Here is a 22,357-nt window from a genome sequence, read left to right as displayed (position 1 = left end):
AAGGACCATGCAGTGTCATCCCACAATGTGCATTTGTTGACATCATGGTCACGGCATCCTGGAATGTTAGTAGCTGATGGAGAAGGTTACCTAGAGTGTAATAAGTAGATGCAAAAGGTGTCTGATAGCAGCACCATGTGAGGAGTTGGGGTGTGAACATGTGATAGCTTGTGTTGTTAGAAAGCCAAAAAATAAGTGATTCTAAAAACCCACAGCAGTGTCTCTTTCCAGAAACACTATTCTGCTCACTCTCTGTCCTGTGAGATGTTTTTGTCTCACTCAGTTGGGGCCACAGATCCATTTGGACAATATTTTGTGCTAACAAGTCAAGTCAAGTCAAGTCAAGTCAAGGAAATTTTATTCATTATCACAAATCACAATTTGCCTCAGAGGGCTTTAAAGCATACAGCATCCCTCTGTCCTTAGATTCCTCACCTTGACTAAGGATAAACTCCCCAAAAAGTATGAAGGTATTGAAAGTAAACAGTTCCAAAGTTACCTCCTCAGTTTTGTTTTCAGGTGTTCAGCAGTTAGGAGCTGCACTGGTTTTTATTTTTACTTTTCTTTGTGCTCTAAAAACAATCTTTCTCAAGCAGTTCTGTTAACCTAAATGGTTGGATTGATTTGTATTGTTCAATTATTACTCATACATTCACTGAAATCCCGCAGTGTCTGCCAGCTGTTCACATCTCAGCCCAGGAACCTGTCTTTGGTCTTTGTTAGGGTTTGACAACTTCACAGTGTAGCAGTGGTGCTGGAGAAAATATGGTTGAGCTCTAACGACAGCTGTTAGGTGTTCAGCAGTCGGGTGGGGGCTGCATTCCTCATGCATGTCTCACTCCCTGAAATCTTGGCTGGAATCTAGATTTCCCACCACTTTCAATCCCACCATTCATTGTAAAATGCCCAGCAGATCACAGAAGGGTCCAGGCTGTCTCACGGGAGCTTTAATCTACAACAGAAACGTGGATCAATCAAGACCCAGGAAAACCCAGAGTGAGCAATCAGTATGGCATAAAAAACAGTCCACACAGTGTGGGCTCTGCTACCTGCAGACCTTGGAATTCTTTATGCACCTTGTCCTCCTACATTCACTGACAGGTTTCAGCAAGAGAGAGGAGTTACCAAATCAATCTGCTGATAATGAACAGTTTAGTGGAAAAGTTAGGAGGAGGCTATGAGCTGTGACCAGTGACCCGTGCTGTTAAGTGCTATTTACCAAAGTTGACAAATGAACAGCCAACTACATGTATTAAGGACACAGTTTTGCACATTTTTGAAATACTGGTACTATCAGGGACGGATTGGCCATCTGGATGTTCTGGCTGCCACACATGCATATTTTGTGATTTGTTTTAAATTTAGACAGCATCATTTAAGATATTTACACTGGCAGGCAACAGAGGGCACAAATGCAAATATATGGCGCTTAGCGCCAGTGGTACAGCGTACCTCCCCCTGCCCTTTTAAGTGGATTGGTCCATCATGTAATGTCAGAAGCCAAGCAGGAAATAAATAAAATCAAGACAGAAAGAGTAGATTAATTAGAATGTAAACACAACATTACAACTTAGACAGGCAAAAGAGCTAAAAAATGAAAAGTTGGAGAAGAAAAAGTCAGGGACTAAAAGAAAAAGTACTCGAGGCTGATGCTACAACGTGTTTGTAACGATAGTGGCAGTGATAATGCTGTGGCACAACATGAAGAGGAGGAAGGAGTAATGTGGACAGATGATGCAAGTGAATATATATCATTAGCTAATATACTGTGTTGATAAGATACAGGTGAATTTCTTTCCAAATGATGTACTGTAAGCTTTGAGTCGTGTAAGTGCTATTGAAATGCAAGGTGAATGTGTGTCTTAGTTGATCTTGTAGCGGCAACCACATATTCCATTATGCCCAGTCCTATATTGATTACTGTGTAGCCGTGAAGTTAGCTGTTCCATGACACAAATGTCACTTTATATTAGTTTAGAATTTTTCTGTCAGCGGTTTATGCTGGTTATTGTCTTTTTTGTCTTTAAGCCCTGACACACCAAGCTGTCCTCCCACATTGGGCACGTCCACAGCCCTGGTCGCCACGGTGTGTCCTGCACTCATTGGCTTTAGTATGCCACCTCAGCATGTTGAATCAGCTGCGGCTGTGGAGCCTGTCTGTGAATGAAATGTCTCTGACTGGCTGTTCAGCTTGGCTGGCGCATGAGAAGACAAACAAAAGTAAGGGAGGGAGTGAGGTGGAAACTAACTTGTTCTATAAGGTCAGATTTTCTTTCGCCATTGAGATCTTAAGCAGAAATGTTTCCTGATGGCTTGTGTTGTTGGTAGATATTTATTGGTCTTTCAACAATAAGTTGTATTGTTAATGTGCTAACTGGCTAACTAACATCAAGACAGTCTTCCGGTTTCTCATTTTGAATGACAAATACAGACGACCACCTTCTGCTGGTATGGAGGAGTATGTCCTCTCATGCAGGTGCAGAACGTACATGCTTCGTTGGCTGTTTGTTTTGTGTGTTCATGTGCTACTTTTTGAAACACAGTGACGTAAGGTGACACAGCGGGGGGCTTTCATCACTAGTCACTAGTTCTCTGATGTCAGTACGGTGTGTCACTGCCTTTAGTTTACAGTTAACACCATTAGTGAGTTGGCTGTTACACTTTATCATTTAAGCTGTATTGTCCCACTGCAAGGTCCTTATAACTGTGTCCTGTGTGAAATGGCACTAAAGAATTAGCAGTGCTAGAGGTGGCTTCCTGTATGTCACAGTGTTATTTACCATTACTGGCATCATTCTAATGCACTTTGTCATGTGTTTCAAAATGCTAACCTGGAAATACTGTGACGATGCAGGTGACTATATAGCTGAATGGAAATGTGTGTGGGGGTTTGCAGTGGGCCTGTTTGGAGAAAAAAAGCCAGGGCCCAATTTTGTTCCCAGTCTGTCCCTGGATACTACACAGAAATAATACACAGATGGCAAGTAAAACCGGGCACTTGGGTACTTGGTGGCATGAATTCTCCAAGGAGCTCTACAAAATAATCTTCCATAGTGCAAGACAGGTCTACTACAGTCTGTGTCACACTGAACCTCTTCAATTTTTACAACAGTCTCAAATGTCAGATGGTGCAATCCAAGTAGCTCCTTGATTAAAGAAAATGAAACGATGCCAGCAGAAACATGTCATCAGCTTGCATCATTCATCTTCACTGCTCTCATGTTTTGAAAATATGACAAACAATAAATAAGCTTTGGTCACAGAAGAAGTAGTACCTGCTCGTGGTTGTTTCAAAATAAAAGCCCTCTGACCTGTTTCTGTGGACAGAATCCCTTCATTTGCTAACACAAAGCTTTTTATTGTGAAATATTTGTAGGACTGCATTGTTGACAACACAGTGGCTTACAATAAGTTATAGCAGCAGGCAGCTCTGCAGCAACAATGCTGTATGTGTAAACACTGCATGCATGCAAAAAGAGACCAAGCTACTTTACCCCATTGGACCTAGAGGTCCTCATGCTGCCTACAGAAAACCTGAGCCCATGTTTAGAAAGAAGAGTAACGCAGCTACAGCAGCTAAGGAGAGAAAAGCATCATGGGAGATAATCACTGCCCGTGTAAAAAAGTTTGAATGCACGTGTCCACTGACTTAACATTAACCGCACTTTATTAAAATCGTAGCATACATGTGAAAAAGTGGTGGATTGAATACATTTTGATTTCCATTGAGGTGCAATCCCACAAGGGGAAAATGCACTTTGAAGCAACTAAAAAAGGAAATTTAAAAACATCATTCAGAAAGGTAAGGCATATTTCGCTCGGCCATGATTGAAGGCAAGTCTCACTTTGGTTTTATTCATATTTGACGTTAAACAAAGTAAATATTCATTCAGTGGCTATTTCAACATGTAGTCATTTAAACCCCCAATAGAATGCTGTTTTAGCACATATATGTCAAGTCAATTTTATTTATATAACCCATTTTCACAAAACATGGTTTGCCTCAGAGGGCTTTACAGTGTACGACATCCTTCTGCCCTTAGACCCTCACATCACCCAAGGAAAAACTCCGGAAAAAGAACCCCTGTAACGGGGGGGGAAAAAGGAAGAAACCTCAGGAAGAGCGACAGAGGATGATGAGGGATCCCTCTTCCAGGACGGACAAACGTGCAATAGATTGTCATAAATAACAAATGAAATACAATTGTGGCAAAAAGGAAAGAGAAAGAGAGAGGGGGAGAGAGGTACAGCAATAATGTAAACAGACGCATGTCATATTACAATAACGATAGGTGCGAAATTATCAAATGCACTCTATGATGATATTGTGGGTTATTGTGGGTCTATGATGATATTGATAAGAATCTCATGCATATATTGATCGGGAGATGTCCAAAGGCATGATCACAGCATCGGCGTAACCAGGACCAAGAGCACGATCAGGGCGAGCGGGCAGTACAGTATCAGTGCAGCCACAGCATGAGCACAACCAAAGGCAGGGTCAGAGCACCAGTACAGATATCACAACGATCAGGCACAGCCAGGGTTGCGGCCAGGATCCGGGAAAGCTGGGAAACAAGGGAGCAAAATGTGTTCTGATGTGAGCGTACATCCTCTGTGTGTGATTTTGGTGTACCACAAAATGTTATTAACATAAATGATTGATCTTAATGAAAAACCATACTGTTCTAGCAGATATTCATTGGGGAATGAGAGCACATCCAATCGAGATCTAAAAATCATCTCTTGATGTAAGAGGTAGAAACTCAGTGTTTCTTCTGGAAAACCTGCCATCAAGCAGGTTATATTCACAGTCAGTCACCATGATGATTGACTCAGAGTTTGACTTAACTCTCTTTCTGGAATGGATAACACAGAGTTTCCCTCATCTCAGGGTTAACATACTCAGAGTTTTGACATAACCTGCTTTCTGGAATACCCCCCAGATGAGATATGAAAGAAAAATAAGAAAAGCCGCTAGAATAAGCAGGGATATCCCTGAAAAAGACATCTGGATGGCAGCATATGTTGCTCCAAAACCTGTATGTACCTTTCAGCAATCATGGTGCCTTCACAGATGTAAAGTTAACCATGATGCCATGGGAACTAACACCCCTCTATACCGTCACAGATGCTTTGAACTTTGAGCTGGTAACAATCTGGATGGTCCTTTTCCTTTTAAGCCTGTGGGACATGATGTCCATGATTTCCTAAAACAATCTGAAATTTGGACTTGGCAGACCACAGCACACTTTTCCACTTTGTGTCAGTCCGTCTCAGATGAGCTCAGAGAAGTTGATCGTGTTTATGGATGTTGTTTATATCTGGCTGTCACTTTGCATGGTAGAGTCTGAGGTTGCATTTACAGATGCAGAGATGAATTGTGTTTACTGACAATGGTTTTCCAAAGTGTTTCTGAGCCCATAAAGCAATATCTTTTATAGAGCCATGTTTGTTTTTAATGGAGTGCTGACTGAGGGGTCAAATGTCAAAGGCATTCACTGATGGTTTTCAGTCTTACCTCTTTATGAAGAGAATTCTCCAAATTCTATGTATCTTTTGATAATGGATCACAGATCTGTAATTGTGTGTTTAGAAACATTGTCCTTAAACTGCTAGACTGTTTGACACAGTCTATCACAAAGTAATCGTCTTTTCTTGTGAACAGCTGAGCCTTTTGAGGAACCTGCTTTCATACCCACTACTGATATTTAAATCTGTTACCAACAAACTTGTTAACTTGTGAATTGTTCCAAACAAGTGGCTTTATTTAAAAAACAAGAGGAAAAAATGATAACTTTCCCAGTCTTTTGTCCCTTTCCCAACTGTTTTGCAACATGTTGCACACGTCAAAAGTGTATATTTTACAAAAAAATAAGGCAAAAAAGTTTATCAGTTTGATCTTTAATTATCTTGTCTCTGTACTGTTTTCAACTGAACATAGGTCAAAAGATTTGCAAATCATTTTTTTTCCTTATTTACAGTTTACACAAAGTCCACACTTTTTTGGAATTGGGGTTATGATATAACATCTCATTTACTTTAAAAACTATATGATTAATAGACTGAAATGTGCCTGGCGCTTCCTCCTTGCCTCCTCCCCCTTTCTTGTGTAAGCACGGGATCTATTTTGGCATGACAGGGAAAAATTCCACCATGTTTCTTTTACAATGTATCCGTTTATTGGGAACAGCCCAAAATTATGAAGTGAGAAGAGGGCTTGAGTGTTTGGAACTTTAGTGGAGGGATGAACAGCATTCTTCCCTCACCTGGTGTTTGGATGATGACAGCTGACTGTGGAGGTCACACAAATAAGTGACGTCATTGTCATCCTCATTAAGACACTCACCTGTATGGAAGGATCAGCATTTATTATGTTCCTACGCTCTGTGTTTCCTTTCCTCTGATTTCCTTTTCCATCCATCTTTATTACAGTATTTATGTTTTTACTTTTGATAGATTCAGTTGACTAATGTTTTTAATTCAGCTACATAACATTTGGTGACACTTGATTAACAGATGTGATGTTGTACACAGCGTCTTTTGTGATTAATCTAATGTACATCACACACACGCCTGTACAATATGATTATATGAATGATGTACTGAAGTTTCGACCCCAGGAAGATTAGATCAGCTAATGGTGATCCCTAGTTATGAATAAATAAATAGATAAATGCCAAAGTGTAAATTACCATTCAAATTTGATACATTTGTTTTCACATAGTGTGTTTCCGTTGGGGCATACATAAGTAATCTTTGACTGGCTTAACATTATGGCATTTACATTTGAAATGATATTTCCCTTTGACATATACCATTTCCTATTTTAAGGTAGAATTTTCATTAGAGCTGTTTGCTGACAGGTGGTATTGGGTTTGTTCTAATCTCTGATGCTGATGTCATTGGATGTGATATATTTTAGGTAGGTCAGGTGAAGCAGTTACCTCCTCAAATGCAGAGGGATTTTATTCGACTGTCAACATACCTAATTTCTGGTGTGGTAGCAAAAACAAAAGTAGGTAATGGAGAAGGAGAAAGTAAAGATGAAATGATTTTGTGAATACTTTTCACATTGTGAACAGAAAGGGGTATGTGGATTAAAAAGGATGTGTGTGTGTGCGTGCGCGCGTGTGTATGTGTGTAGTTTTATAGTTAGTGTCCATCTTGCAATTCAGTTTACCATCATTGTTGTGTAGAGACTGCACCTGGTGGTGTTTTATCATAGTTTTTAGCTTTTTTCTGTATATCCTTAGATTACATTAAGGGCACTTTAAATTTAATTTACTGTTGTTGTTATAGATTAATCAATTTTATTTATAAAAAAAAAATGTCCAAAAAATATTGAACAATACCAACTTCTATTTTCAGTCCAAAACTCATGTAGTCAAAACCATATCAACAGAGGAAAACAGCAAATCCTGGTATTGGAAAAACTGCCACCAAAGACTGTTGAGTGTTTTTGCTAGCTTTTGCTAGAGGCTGGCCAGCACTCCTGTCTTTCAGAGGCTGTACTGAACTGAGTTTTAAAGCTACAGTGATGATCCTGGTATCATATGAAACTAAAAGACATGAGGAATCCAGTCATGTCATGTCATGCTAGCTACTCAGAAAGGGGGGTGGAGTAACGCTCCAAAGTTAGGCTTAATTTAGGTGATGGGAAAACAACATGGCAATTTAACGGGGGTCCCTTGTCCTCTGACCTCCAGATATCTGAGTGAAAATGAGTTTTGTGGGTAAATGAGTTTTGTGGGTCTCCATGAATCTCCCCTTTACACACATGCCCACTCAGTTTTTTTGTTGTCATTTGATTCCTAACCAAGACAATCTGGTAAGAGTTGCTTTACCTTGTCAGTATGGACCCAACAACTTTTCTTAAAAAAAATGTAAAACAATGGAATTGAAAATGTGATTAAAACATGCAATTAATTGCAATTAACTTTTGAAATTCTGTGATTCGTGGTGCTATGGATGACGCATGATTAAATCATTGGACAGCCCTAATTTTCACGATACATAGGAGGAGGTGACTGAATGGAAGGTGAGATTCTGTTTCTCTCATGTCTTTGGACTGATGAGTGGATCAGTTAGACTCTACTTCTTCTGCCTCTTCTGCAGTGGAACGCCTACCTCAGGGCAAAAACTCCTGTTCTAATTATTTGAGTCTCCTCTACAGAAATAGGAGTTTAAATGATCTTCTCCACTTGAAAGGCATGTTTCCATTTGCTCCAAATGAAAAAGGAGGATTCCTGGAGAAAACAGGCGGCTGGAAAGCTGGAGGCGATACATGGATTCCTGCTACTGCTCTGGATGTGGGGTGTGTGTCTGTGTGTGTGCGTGTGTGTGTGTGTGTGTGTGTGTGTGTGTGTGTGTTTGTGTGTATTAACTCGTGTGAGTGGTATTGTAAGATTTGATTCAAATGATTAATATGATAAAAATGCAGTTTCTTGTGTGTCCTAATGTGGGTCAGTGTGTGTGAGGAGGAGACAGCAGAACAGAGACGCATCCAGACTCTGTGGGTGTTTTCTGTGGAGCAACAGGCTCAAACATGCCCTTAGCTTCTGTCTTTTTGTTGGCTTTAATTAAGAACTTGGAAATTAGTGCCCTGCTGAGTTGAAAAAGATGACCGTTTAGCTTTTGGCAATACATACCCTTTTTGTCATTTCACAATCTGCCTGATTTGGCTCACTTTACTGGAGGGCGAGTAGGTGTGTGTGTGTGTATGTGTGCGTCCTCTTGTTTAACATCCTTCCTTTTCTTTTTTAACCCTTAAGAAGTTACACACCATTTCTAAACAGCTGATGATACTATATCGGCAGTGATGTGCTCTGAGTTTCAGTGTGTAGGATTTAGTAGTCAAGTCAAGTCAAGTCAATTTTATTTATAGAGCCCATTAGACCCTCACATCACCCAAGGAAAAAAAAGGAAGAAACCTCAGGAAGAGCTGCAGAGGATGATGAGGGATCCTTCTTCCAGGACGGACAGATGTGCAATAGAAGACGTAAATAACAAGTGAGATACAATTGTGGCAAAAAGGAAAGACAATTAGCATCTAGTGGTGAGGTCACAGAAATAAACTCCTGAGTGTCAAGCGTGTGGAAGAACTACGTGAAGCGAGATTGTGAATGGCCCAAACGCCGACTCTAAAGTCAGTGTTAGGTATGGGCTACAGTAGAAACAACATGACGGACTGTGACTGTGGAGGAGGACCTACTTGATGACACCACTGACACCACTGACTGTGGTAGTTTGAAAACAGAACACACTACTGAGTTAATTTGTCTGACCAGTGATATGAATAAACTAAGCTTGACAATTTTTCTCTTTTCTTTCTCAGGTTTGGTTCAGCAACCGAAGGGCCAGGTGGCGAAAACAAGCAGGAGCAAATCAGCTAGCAGCTTTCAACCACCTGTTGCCGGGTGGATTTCCTCCCACAGGGATGCCAACACTTCCTACATACCAGCTGCCAGAGTCCAGCTACCCAACCAACAATCTGTCCCAAGGTAGAGAACACAACACTTTTTAACTGGTAATATACAGATGGGTTGAAAAAGGATGGTTATACGCACATGGCGTAGGTGCAAAGCTCCCAAAAACTTACACACTTGCATGCATGTGGCATGTGGCATGGAGTAAGTGTGCAGGCGTTACGTTTTTTTTCATTCAATGTACAGTTGAGTGACAATTAACGAATTACATGTTATTCTTCCAAAACAAAAATATCTTCATTTGATGTTTTAGTAATGGTGGTGAAACTGAGTATAACTAAGTAAACGCAAGTTTTCTCATGGCTGGCTTGACAATCCCAAATCGACCAAATCACCGTGACATCACGTTAACATCAAAAGTCACTTCCAGTTAGAAAACTTGCTACTGTTTTGAATTGCTGACATATGTAAATTTTGCAAATTTGGCAAATTTGTCGCTGTTTTCAGTTGTGACTGTAACATAAAAGATTCAAGAGTTGAACATGGTGGTTCGACCTATCTGATGTTTTTGCTATTCTTACTTTATGAACGGTGTTGCTTTGCTAACATCTTTGAAAACCAAATCTACCTGCATGGAAGCTAAACAGTGTACTGCTGTGAACAGGGCTGCAGCAACACATAATTTAGACACCTAAAAAAACAATATCAGTTTAAGTGTACACTATATTTGAATATCTGCTTATCTTAACCTTCCACGACAGCTGATGGAGGCAGCGAAAATATTCTAAATATAGTGTATACTTAAACTGATATTGTTTTTTTTTTGGGTGGACCTTTTTAGGTGGCTTCAAAAAAGGCAGAGTTCGCTTAGTGTCGTTTGATTATATGTATGTGACGCAGTGGTTTTCTACCCAAAGTTACCACTGCAACGAGAGTCCAAAATAAAGGTTTGGTGTTAATTGATTTGTATGAGCTACAGTCCCTATATACAATCTTCTGGCAATTATTTGGCAACATAATAGCATGCATAGTCAGAATGTAAAACCATCTATTTACATAATATACATCTTATTATTTTTGCTCAAGTGTCAAATACGGTCTAAAAAAAATCTAACAGTCAGTCTGGAAACTCGAGTCTGAAGAAGTATGGGATTTTGAAATAGAAAATGTAGAGGAACTTTGTATATATGACTACCAGCTGTTAGCAAGAAATTTGTAGGGTCAGCAACCTTTATTATGCTGGTGAAAAAGCCAAACTGCAAGTTAAAATGGATTCTCTCCATGACAAGGTGGATGCTAACAGCCATGCTAGTGTTAGGTCACCTGGAACTAGCCTGAGAAAGGCAAGACCGAAACGCTTGTTAAATAAGTTTGTCTCCTAATACATGAGCTTGGTGAGCTCAGAAATCGTAGGCTCAGACTTGTTAACATGCCTGAAGAAGTGGAAGAGGACAAAGCAATTGCTTTCTTCAAGAAATACTAACCAGAAGCACTAGGTCCTGGAACATTTCCTACACCACCCATAACTGAAAAAGCATGGCTGAGTACAATCTAATCGCACCCCTGGTGAAAATCCTTAGTATCTGCAGTAAGTATCCCTTTAAGGACAGGATTCAAAACCTAAAAAGGTTTCTAAAAAGGAAAGTTATTGTTATTCTTCATCATTTAAAACCTATTCTCATATTGACCATTTTTTTATTTCCATAGTTCTGTTTCACAGTATTATTGGCTGTATGCATGATAGCATTGTTTTGTGAGATCTGTCCCCCACCTTATTATTATACATAATATATTTTATGTAAGTTAAAGGTTCTTTTAAGTGGTGTTACACACAAAATAGTAAAAAAAAATGTAGGTGAACATGTAGATGTTTACTTCACAAAGAATATGGATCAAAAATCATCCTGATAGATGGTTATATATTTATCAAAGAAAAACTAATGGGCCTTTTTTGAGAAATGTTTTTGGAATCCTTTGAGAACTACCTTCCTGACTGGTTAGAAATGCCAGGATCACACTTATTTTAAAATGAGATCAACCCCCAAACAGAATGTGGGCCACACAGACCAACATTGAAGATTATTGCTGTGGTGTGCTGTGCTGTGGTTATGAGATTGGGGAATGTCCTGCGAACGGTGAGACATGCACATCAAAAGGGTTTTGTTAAAAGCTGCCCCATGTTTCATAATATTAAGAGGGTACTCATCTTGGTCCATGTATGTGAAGGGTCCCCTGATATTGCCATCTTGTTACTCAATGCTGAGAAGGTGTTTTGCTGTGTTAAATGGCCATATCTTCTGAAGGTGCTTAAATGTTTTGGAATGGTGACTACTCTCTTAGATGGGTCGAAATTCGTATTGTTAATTTGCCTACTAAAGTTTTCACAAATAACTGGATTTCACAATCATTTGGGGTCCTTCATAGTTATATGCTTGGGTCGCCAGTTTTTCCCTTACTTTTCACAACTACTATGCACCCACTAACAATAGCAATAAGAGCATCCCAGTCAATAAGTGGCATTAAGACGTATTGCATTATATTGCATTTTATGCAGATGATGTCTACAATTTTGTTCCTCACTGATCTTGGAAAATCTATATTATCCCCCTTGAATCTGATCAATAAATTTCTACCTTGTCTGGTCTTAGGGTAAACATAACAAAATAATCTGTTATGTTTCTAAGTGAGCAAAAGAGAACAAAGCCAGTGAGTATATTTAGGTGTTATCATAACCCCAACCAAAAAGCACAACTGATTAAATGTCAGATTAGTATGAATGGTTGGACCACTCAAATTTGAAACATATCTGATAAATCCTCTAGGAGGAGTTTGAAAAAGTTTGTGAAAAATGCATGTCCACTCCTGACCAAGGGAAAAAGAAGGGGTCCAATCAGTCCTTTAATACTGTCCAATCTATTAAATAGCAGCAGATGACAAGCTTTGAATTGCTGATCTGGCACACTGAAATAACATTTTATTTATTATTATTATTTTACAATAGTACCTAGGTGTTACAGAGTGGAACTTCTTCCCTCACAAATGATCTTGACACAGGCCAAGGTCATTTGTGAGGGAAGAAGTTTCACTTGATGACAGCATCAAGTTACTCAAAGAATTAATGTGTGCCGTTAGAAACAGCTGATATGACCTGTTGCCTGAGACATTTCTAATTTTAAGAGGCAGGAGTGGCAGTTGGGTCGGGCTAAAAGCTGTGAGCTGAATGTTTTGCACACCACAGTTTTTTTACACGCACAGTTAAGTAGGGCTATGGATATAGCTCAATTAGGCCATTTAATTAGACAACTGTCCTTGTCCTAGTATACAAGCATCAGGGGAGAATCCATTCATTGATGGAAGTATGTCCAGAGAACTTTTAACTTAGTGCGATTTCATTAGGACTAATATATTTACACGTATTTTAAAAGTCCAGTCTTAGTCATACTAACAGTTATTTGACTCATCCTAACATCCAGTAAATGTGACAAAGTGACAAAGACAGAGTCATAGTGAGAGTTTAGTGAGTCTTTATATTTCAACCATCCCTGGATTTCACTCACACAAATGCAGCCAAATAATTTTTCACATTTACAAACACACCTGCAAAAAAAAAAAAAAAAAAAAGCTGAAGGCTGGACTGTGGGCTGTTATAAAGGCAGCAGTTCTGCAACACTATACCAACATCTCTGGTGTCACAAAGGACTCAGAGGAAAGAAAAAGAAAAGGTTATGAGAATTACTAGTATTTTTAGACTGCAAATCAGCAGCATGTTATGAATAATGACAATTATTACTGTTGGATCGCTCTGTCACACTCTTAGCAGACTGCAATCTTAAGACATTTTCTATTGATTTGCTACACTTTATGAATCTCTTATGAGTAGATTGTTTCCTGAGTAATTCACATTTTTGTTGTTTTTTGTCCTTTAGATGGCAGTGGTACAGTTCACCGTCCACAGCCATTACCTCCTTCCACCATGCACCAGACTGGTCTGTCCAGCACTGAAAGCAGCTCTGCCTATGGTCTAGCCTCCAATCGCCATGGCTTCTCCACCTACTCTGACTCCTTTATGAGCTCTGCAGCACCTAGCAACCACGTCAACCCTGTCAGCAACGGACTCTCCCCACAGGTAGGACCTGCTAGAACACTGGAACATTTATGCATGAGGATTTGTCACATAATTCAGTAAATCAAGTATAGTAGATAGAACTAAAAATGGACCTCACCAGCTTCACTGTATTTGGGCTGTAATGCATGACTGTCCCCATGATATTTTGGTGGGTTGGCTTGTTGCTGGATGTTTGATGGGATGATCTACGTATATCAATTTCATATTTGTGTGTTCAATGTCTCTACATTGAACACACAAATATGAAACTGATAAATTCTATTATATATATAGATATGTGTTAGCATTGTACATGGACCAGGCAGTAAGAGCCTCTACAAAAAGAGGAGGAATATACTTTTTTCAAGCTCATTTTACTTTGTCTACAGTCTTTAACATGTTGCATCCAGAAACTTCTACCTTCCAAAATCTCCTGGGCTTTCTGAAGTAATGAGTGTGTGTCAAATTGAGGAGGGTACTTCTGGTGTGTGTTAGCTTATTGTTAATGGTCAGTGAATTGCTTTATAGCGTAGGTTGGCAGCTCATTAAATCCAACATGTCATCATTCCAAGTTGTCACATATCAACACTTTGTCAGTGGACCTTCATGTCGATGTATCATGTGTTGGGCATCCTCCTGCGTCTGCTGTTGACTCTGGGTAAAAAAAAGCATGTGGTTAGGTTTAGAAAAGAACATCATGGTTTGGCTTTATATTCATACCTAAAGGTTGGCCATTTGTTCTTGTGTTTACAGCAGCTTTTGGTATTAGTAAGAAAGGGGCAAGTATTATGAGATTTTCTTCTTCCTGCTCTGTCTGTTCATGGAATGTGTATACGTGTTATGAGAAAAAAGTGTATAATAGGTTTTTGTTATTATTTTGGAAATTATACGCTGACATGAGCGAGATTGAGAGAGATTTGTCAGCCCCATCACCACCACTCACACAGGCCCTATAGGGTTTTTTTTAACTCCTTATTATGTCACAACTTGCCGCCGTTCAGGGGTGTATCATACAGCTGCGACAGGTTCTGTCAGGCTGCGTTATGAACTCATGCCAGCCGTCTGCCTAACACACTGTTGGCAACTGACACTGCCCGGAGGCTTATTTGACCACCATGGAAGGTGGCTTTTTATGTCAGTGTCTGTCTATTTGACAACTTTGCAATGAGAATGGGCTGTTAAATCTTGATGTTCTGTATTCAACATTAAATGTGTAGAGATTCACCTTTGTCAGAGGTGGGCTGATTAAAGCAATGAAAAAAGTTGTTACAATCCATCTAAAGCTCAGGTCGTTCTTTATTTGTTTTATTCTATTTTATTTGATTTGCCATTCATTACTACTAGAAAAACAGCTTTTTCTTTCTTCATATTCTTAGAAGCAACAAGTTTTGTTTAGCCACAAAGTAGCCTAAAATTCCGGAAATTAGAACGTAAAAATAAAATCTTATTGCTGTCTTATCAAGTTGGTTAGTGTAAACTGCAGCTGACTTGGGAATTGCAAGTAGTTGTAAATTTCAGCCCATCTTGTTGAGGAGTATTTGGTCTGAACTGGGCTAAGTGGTTCTTGAGTCTGTTTTGTCTAGAACATGAACCTGGACTTGTGTATAAGTCAATCGAACTAATATCAAAATTACTCTCCAAAATTACATTTTTGGGCCTTAATCATTGCGTCTGGGCCCTTGCACTTTCATGCTCAGGCTCTATTATGAGTGATAGAAGTAATAATAATACACCTCCGCAGCGATACATTTGTGTTGACATTTATAACTGCATTGTATTGTGGCATCAGCTCACCAGCAATGTGATGGAGCTGAGAATTTTTAAGAGAATATTTTTTTTAGAATTGTTTAAATTGGTTTGATTGTAGAGCTTTGATTGTTTTTCCTGTGATATCTGTTGTATTAGGAGATCTAACCATTGTGAAATACTTACCTTTTTCCTGTTTTTCCAATTTAGTGGTATTGTTTTCTTGGCAATAGTTAGGGCTACAAGTAGGGGTGTTATGACTTGGACTGAACATATGCTGTGTATGTAAATCACCAAGTATGCATAGGGATGGGGATAACATAATAGTGCAGCCAAGGAGTTGGGATAATGTAGTGGTTACTTGCTGCCAGAAATGCTGTATTGGTGAACAGAACCAGAGTGTGTGGAGGTAGTTGTTAGTTGTGTTAAGGATACAGTGGGTGCATGTGTCTGATCCAGTTAGTCCCATTATGTTCATGTCATGTGGAATTGAATTGAATAAAAGCAAGGGAAAATGAGGAAAGCTGGAAAAAAAAAAGGGAAACACGGTTAGTTAAAAAAAAAGTGTGTGGATAGACAGAAGATAGAAAGAATTGGTAACGCCATACCAAACTCATCCTGCAAATTCTTTCATGAAATATAACTAAACCCAAGCAATCAACACTCTAGTTGTATATTTGTTAACACTGTCTTTTGTTTATCTGTTTGTTTGTTTGTATATATATTTTTTTTCAAGCATATTTATGTTCATAATTGTTGTTTCTTTCTTACTTCTACCCAATATTAAACCCCATATTATTGCTTTGTTAGCTTTGTATTTGTTTCTATGTATGCACTACATGGTGAATAAAGGGATTATAGAAAAAAAAGGAAGGTAAGAATCATACAAGAAAAAAAGAAGTAATAATAATAATAATAATAATAATAGAAATTCCTTTCAAAAGGGTCTTCTCAACGGTCGATGCTTGGGCCCTAATAACAATCTCTACAAAACAAGAGGTTCCTTGCACTGCCATGTTCGAGCACTATTAAGGAATCAGATCAGAAACAATAGGGTTTCAGCCCTTTGGGCTTGAACCTCTAATAATAAACCAGCACAAAAACAATATCTTTAACCCCTAATTAATTTTATCCCCGATTTCTGAGTCGGTGCAATTAACTACATGGCTCCTAGAGGATTCTGACGTGAACTTTCAACCACAAAGATGTTCATTTGGAGAGAAAATCCTTTCCAATCTTCAGGGGAAAATTTAGAAAAGAAATAATCTTGCTAACTAATGACTGTGATCATTAATTTCAGACAGTGTGTCTCATTCTGTAATTAATTAACAGATGTTGCTGTCAATGCAGGCTCCTCTTATGAATTGTAGGTGATATCCAAGTACCATATCCTGTAGTCCTTCTGTTTGTGTTTGTTTTAGAGTCATCTCTGTGTGAATAAACTTTCAGGAAATATGAAAAAAGTTCATTTTCAACGAACTCCAGCTTTTACTAACCACGCTGAACCTTGCTGCTGCTGTGTAATGTTCGCAGTTACAGCAACATTAAGTTGAAGTCACGATTGGGTCACAGTGTGGAGTTATCTGCTGAAAAATAATGAAGTAGTTAAATCTTACATTCAGTTGTTAGTCATATAACCTAGATTTATAACAAAAAGTGTTAACCTTATTACAGATTCTTTTCACAAATTTTAAAGAAACATTTTGATTAATTTTATATTAAGACTTCTGAATTCACTCAGGATTCAGACTATTAGAATTACAGTATTTTACCTAAGAGGCACAAATTATATGGACTTGCACCTTTCTAGTCTTTCATCCACTCAAAGCAATTTCACACTACATGTCAGGGTCACATGAGGGACGGGCAATAAATCAAATGTACTCAATGTCTTGCGGCTTGATTAATGTGCCATGTATAAAATGACTTTATGGCGAACATCAAGTATAAAATATCTTGCTTTTTTTAGCCACCATCATGAGACTCTCTTTGGCATTTTGTTTTTCCCTCTCTCCTATGGCTTTTTACCGCTAACAGACACACACACAACGCAGGGGTTTTGTAGAACCCCTGCTATTTAGTCACTTTTTGCGTATATCTGAAGTGGAGAGCTGTGAATTTGTTTCCAGGTTGCAGAGAATAAATCGTCATGTTTAATGGTGCTGCAGTAACAGTCTATCTTAATGAGTGGTAGTGGCAGTAGTGTGACCAGGTGAGGCTTTGTGTTTTGCAACTATGGAGCAACAGAGGGACTTGGAAATCTTTGTAGTCTATGAACTGGAGAGCTGTTAGTTTGTTTTCAGCTCGCAGTGAATGAATCCTCATACTGCTGGTACAGGTTAACAGTCTGATAACATCCAACTGTTGACTGCAAGCTTCAAGTCCACAGCAAAAACACTGACACTTCCTGCCCCAGCTGAGTCAGGTCCTTTAAAATAAGAACAACGTGGGGTCCGCTTTGATTTATTTAATTATAACAATACTTTATTCATCCTTACTATGGCAGCACTTTATTTCATTTAATTTCATTTATTTTATTTAGGTGCCAAGGTGCCACCTGCTACTCAGTTTTTAAACATTCAAATCACTCACACCAGTGGCCACACCTTTTTTTGAGTATACAACAGTAAGTTCTGAGCAAGTGATTTGATTGGAAAAGAGGTACAATCTGCATATGAGAAGATTAGAACAGAGGGTGTAAAGGGGATCTGTGATTCAGAGTCTGATTCAGGGTGACTGCAAACAATTCTCAACATGAAATGCTGACGGTTGCACCGGCTAGCAGCTAACAGTGTTAACTATGGTAACAGAGGAGGAGGCCTTTGGAAGAAAATGGTAGAAACTCAGGGAAGGGAGGGATCCCTCCTCTAGGACAGTTAGACATGCAATTGATGTCGTAAAGAACCATCACCAGAGACCAATATCTGTCTGAGTCTAGCCTCACTTTATGTCTACACTGATGTGTTGCCATGCCAACATACTGGTTTTGTCATGGTCTTAAGAATGGAGCAGAGCAAAGTAAAAACAAGCCACCATGTTGAGATGACATGCTGAGTTAGAATAGTCATCACATCAATAGTCTTGTCTGTTGTGGTCACCATTTTTACTCCTAACTGTTTTTTGCACACTGCTTGGCAACAGCTGACAACAGCTGAACATCTCTGTCCATGGTGCTGATTATGAGTCCCTGTCTTTTATTTCAACAAGAAGCTGCTATTTTATGTGACGATACCAGCTGAATCTGTCAACTGAAATTTGGTGGAATGGGCCAGGCAATGATTACAACATAAACACAGAGAGAGAGAGAGACTGTATTCTCTCCTTAGAATGCCATTACTCCACTATATCTTTTCATAGCAAAAACTGTTTGCTGCCATATTAACCCTTTGAAACCTTAGCAAATTGGTTTGGTTTTTCTCAAAAACATGGGGACGAGGCAAGAAGCAACAAGACAAATTAAGAAGAAAATTACCTGAAAATCTGCACAAAAAAGTAAAAAAAAACAACAACAGCAAAATAAGCAAGAAAATGACCTAACAAAGTGCTGAATAAAAACAGTATTTATTTCAAATAATTTTTATTATAATTTTTTTTTCCTGTAACATACATTTACTTATAATATAATCAAAGTTAGATATTTAGTTTTTTGGACATTTTCTCCTATTCTAATAAAAAAATAATTTATTTTATTAACGTACATGAGGCTGTTTCACAGTGTAGAAAAGATGTTTTTAAATCTTTGAAATTAATTAAAGGGAAGTTTTGAGGTATAATCAGGTAAGAAGCGATTTAGATCTGGCTGCTGGAGAGAGGAAAGTGTTAGCTTGGAGGATTTAAGATTGCAAGTGAAAGATGGTGCAATTTTTGTCTTCTTTTTCTTCTTCTTATTATTATTATCATTATTTTTACTATTAACCAGGTGAAGACACAGTCAGTGTATTGCCAGTAGTTGCCAGTCGGCATACTTCCAGTTTGGAGAAGCAGACGGGAGTAGCAGGGCACAAAAGCAATGTAGCCTTTGGATGCCACATAAGTTTGGTTTCGAAATCACACAATGACAGAAACTAACAGATAAGAGGCAGTGGTAGACCAGTAACTCCACGTTTTCTGTAAGGTAAAATTACACATCAGTGATTAACACAGAGTCCTTTTTTTTTCCTTCTAAAAAGTTTTGAGGCAGTAGTTATTATGCTGGATTATTATATTAATATATTATCTAATATGAACCATTTTGTTATTTATTCATATATCTTTTCTATTTATTTGTATATTAAGTTGTACTTGTGTATTAATTTATTTATCTATCATTTCTTAATTGATCCATCTCTATATTTATTTGTTTATGTATTTATTTAATCAATTATATATGACTGACTGACTGACTGACTGACTGACTTGTTAAATTACCTAGTTCGATACCAGTTCGATTGACTTATACACAAGTCCAGGTTCATGTTCTAGACAAAACAGACTCAAGAACCACTTAGCCCAGTTCAGACCAAATACTCCTCAACAAGATGGGCTGAAATTTACAACTACTTGCAATTCCCAAGTCAGCTGCAGTTTACACTAACCAACTTGATAAAACAGCAATAAGATTTTATTTTTACGTTGGCCACTGTAGAGCCACTTTAAAAAACATTATTTTCTTAAGTGTATGTCATATTCAGATGATTTTATCACTTTAACTTGTTGTCACATGACAATACTGATGGGAGACTGGAGCTCCACCAGACTAATTGACAGAAGGAGGAATTTTACCTCACAGCACACGGGATCTGCTGGTGCTGCCACTTCAAACATTTCGTTTGTTTGTGTTACTGTGTGACCAAACTAACGTGACATCCACAGAAATATGTGGGTTGAGAGGTAGCGACATCATCATTCAGAAACCTACGTCACGTCATGAAAATGTTTTTTAGTAGGACTTGATACTGTACCCCCTGCTCGCCCTGATTGTGGTCTTGGTCCTGGTCGCGCCGATGCCATTATCATGCCTTTGGACACCTCCCTATCAATATATGCATGAGACTGTTATCAATACCCACAATATCATCATAGAGTGCTTTTGATAATTTCACACCTATCTTTATTGTATTATGACATGCGTCTGTTTCCATTATTGCTGTGCCTCTCTACCCCTCTCCCCCCTCCCCCCCTCTCTCTTTCTCTTTCCTTTTTGCCATGATTGTATTTCATTTGTTATTTATGGAAGAGGGATCCCTCATCATCCTCTGCCGCTCTTCCTGAGGTTTCTTCCTTTTTTTTCCCCCGTTACAGGGGTTCTTTTTCGGGAGTTTTTTCTTGGGTGATGTGAGGGTCGAAGGGCAGAGGGATGTCGTACACTGTAAAGCCCTCTGAGGCAAACCCTGTTTTGTGATAATGGGCTCTATAAATAAAACTGACTTGACTTGACTTGACTTGACTTGACTTGACTTGATGACTTTACATATACATGCATTGACCAAAATGTCAATTTTTGGATTTTAATAAAAACATCAGGAAAACAACTGGAAAATGACAAAAGGATAAAAAAAATATTTATAATAAATAAATTAAATAATTAAGAAATTATTATTTATAAAGATTAGTAAGTAAGTAATAAGTAGTAATTTTCATCATTTGTTGTCATTTGTAATTTCCACTGCTTGATTTGTTTTAAATATTAAAATTTGAATTTTAAATAACTGCACCATCCTGTACAGATTTCCAGTATATTTGGGGGTGTAAGGCAGGACTGCTTTTACCACCCATTGCTACATGTTAGGACAAACACCAACATATGGCTGTGGAAGGAATTCAATCAAATTTAAATAAAAACTTCTTCAGTCACTTCATTGGATTGAAAGTGTTTTCATCCTGACATGAAATGCATCTGCATTGAATGCTGCTGCATTCTGTGTTTACTTTCTTCTCAGTCTATTCTGAACGGCTGCGAGTCTCAGCTGAAGCTTTCCATTATAGGTTCACTGCCGCTGACCCTTTCATCATGCTTCCAGGCATTTACATGAGATAACAATGTAGGATGAATTTCCTAAGATCCCACTAAAATTACAGGAAGACCATGTGCTGTACGTCTGACAGGCAATAATTCAATTTGAAACAGCTATATTGCATTTGGAATGTAATTCACACAAGCCATTTCTGCGCCTCCTCCTCTCAAATTGAATGGGAAAGAATTAGGGGCTGACTTTCATGTGGAGATGGAGTGTGCAGCCAATTCCACGTCTTATTGATAGAAAGACAAAATGACAGGATGAAATTCCATTCCTGTGATGGTACTGCATGTGTAAATAGTAACCCTTTTCACAGCTTCACCATCAGTGTTAATACCCCCCCCCCCTCCTCCCCCAAGAAAGCCTGCACAAATAAAGCTTTTTTTTTTCAACAACACTTTTTTGAAAAATTCCTATAAATCTATTTTGCTCTCCAGCCTTCTGAGTGCTGATGAGTTTTTTTCTTCAGTCAGTGAGGCTGGACCACTAATCCCTTTTTGTCAGGTCAGACAACTTAGTGACCTGCCACTGAAGATGAAACTATTACTGCCCACACTGACCCCAACACATCAACACATCACAAGAGCACAGAGGAAAATATTTCTTCTTTTGCATTCTCATTTCCTCTCCAGTTTGTTGTGCGAGGAAGATTTAGCCTGCTTTGGAATGGTGGAGTTCTCTGGCTCGCTATTTGATGTCAGGGTGAGAGATAGAGAGAGAGAGCGGGCGAGTAAGGATAGAACAGAGTGGGTTTCAGTGTTGGGGGATCAGAGCTGCTTTGGTTCTCCAGCTCTGTCTCTTTGATCCATATCCCCAGGCCTGCCTGCCTGCCTCGCTAACTCAGGCCTCTGCCCGTGATTCCTGACAACTGTCGGCCTGAGATAAGGAGGTGGGATGGGGGGGGGCTTCTAACTACTACTACTACCCCCCCCCCCCCACCCCACACACACACACACACACACACACACTGCACCGCTATCACATACACTGCCATTAACATTAAACAAGCTGTTTTAAAAAATCAATGTGAAAATGTGCTGAATTATATTGAGTAGCTGGAGCAGAGAGGCCCTGCCCTTGAA

General features: G+C 38.9%; 1 protein-coding gene across 1 annotated transcript in view; it reads left to right on the top strand.

The window, feature by feature from the left end:
- LOC121946660 (paired box protein Pax-7-like) overlaps window positions 1-22,357 on the top strand; it is a 72,925-nt gene that overhangs the window by 34,862 nt on the left and 15,706 nt on the right. The window contains exons 7-8 of the mRNA XM_042491337.1: window positions 9,338-9,503; window positions 13,355-13,554. Coding sequence (XP_042347271.1) covers window positions 9,338-9,503; window positions 13,355-13,554 — 366 coding nt within the window. The remainder of the gene's footprint in view (window positions 1-9,337; window positions 9,504-13,354; window positions 13,555-22,357) is intronic.

Source organism: Plectropomus leopardus, chromosome 8 (assembly GCF_008729295.1).
Source record: "Plectropomus leopardus isolate mb chromosome 8, YSFRI_Pleo_2.0, whole genome shotgun sequence".
Classification (NCBI taxonomy): Eukaryota; Metazoa; Chordata; class Actinopteri; order Perciformes; family Serranidae; genus Plectropomus; species Plectropomus leopardus.
This window is presented reverse-complemented; position numbering and strand designations above follow the sequence as displayed.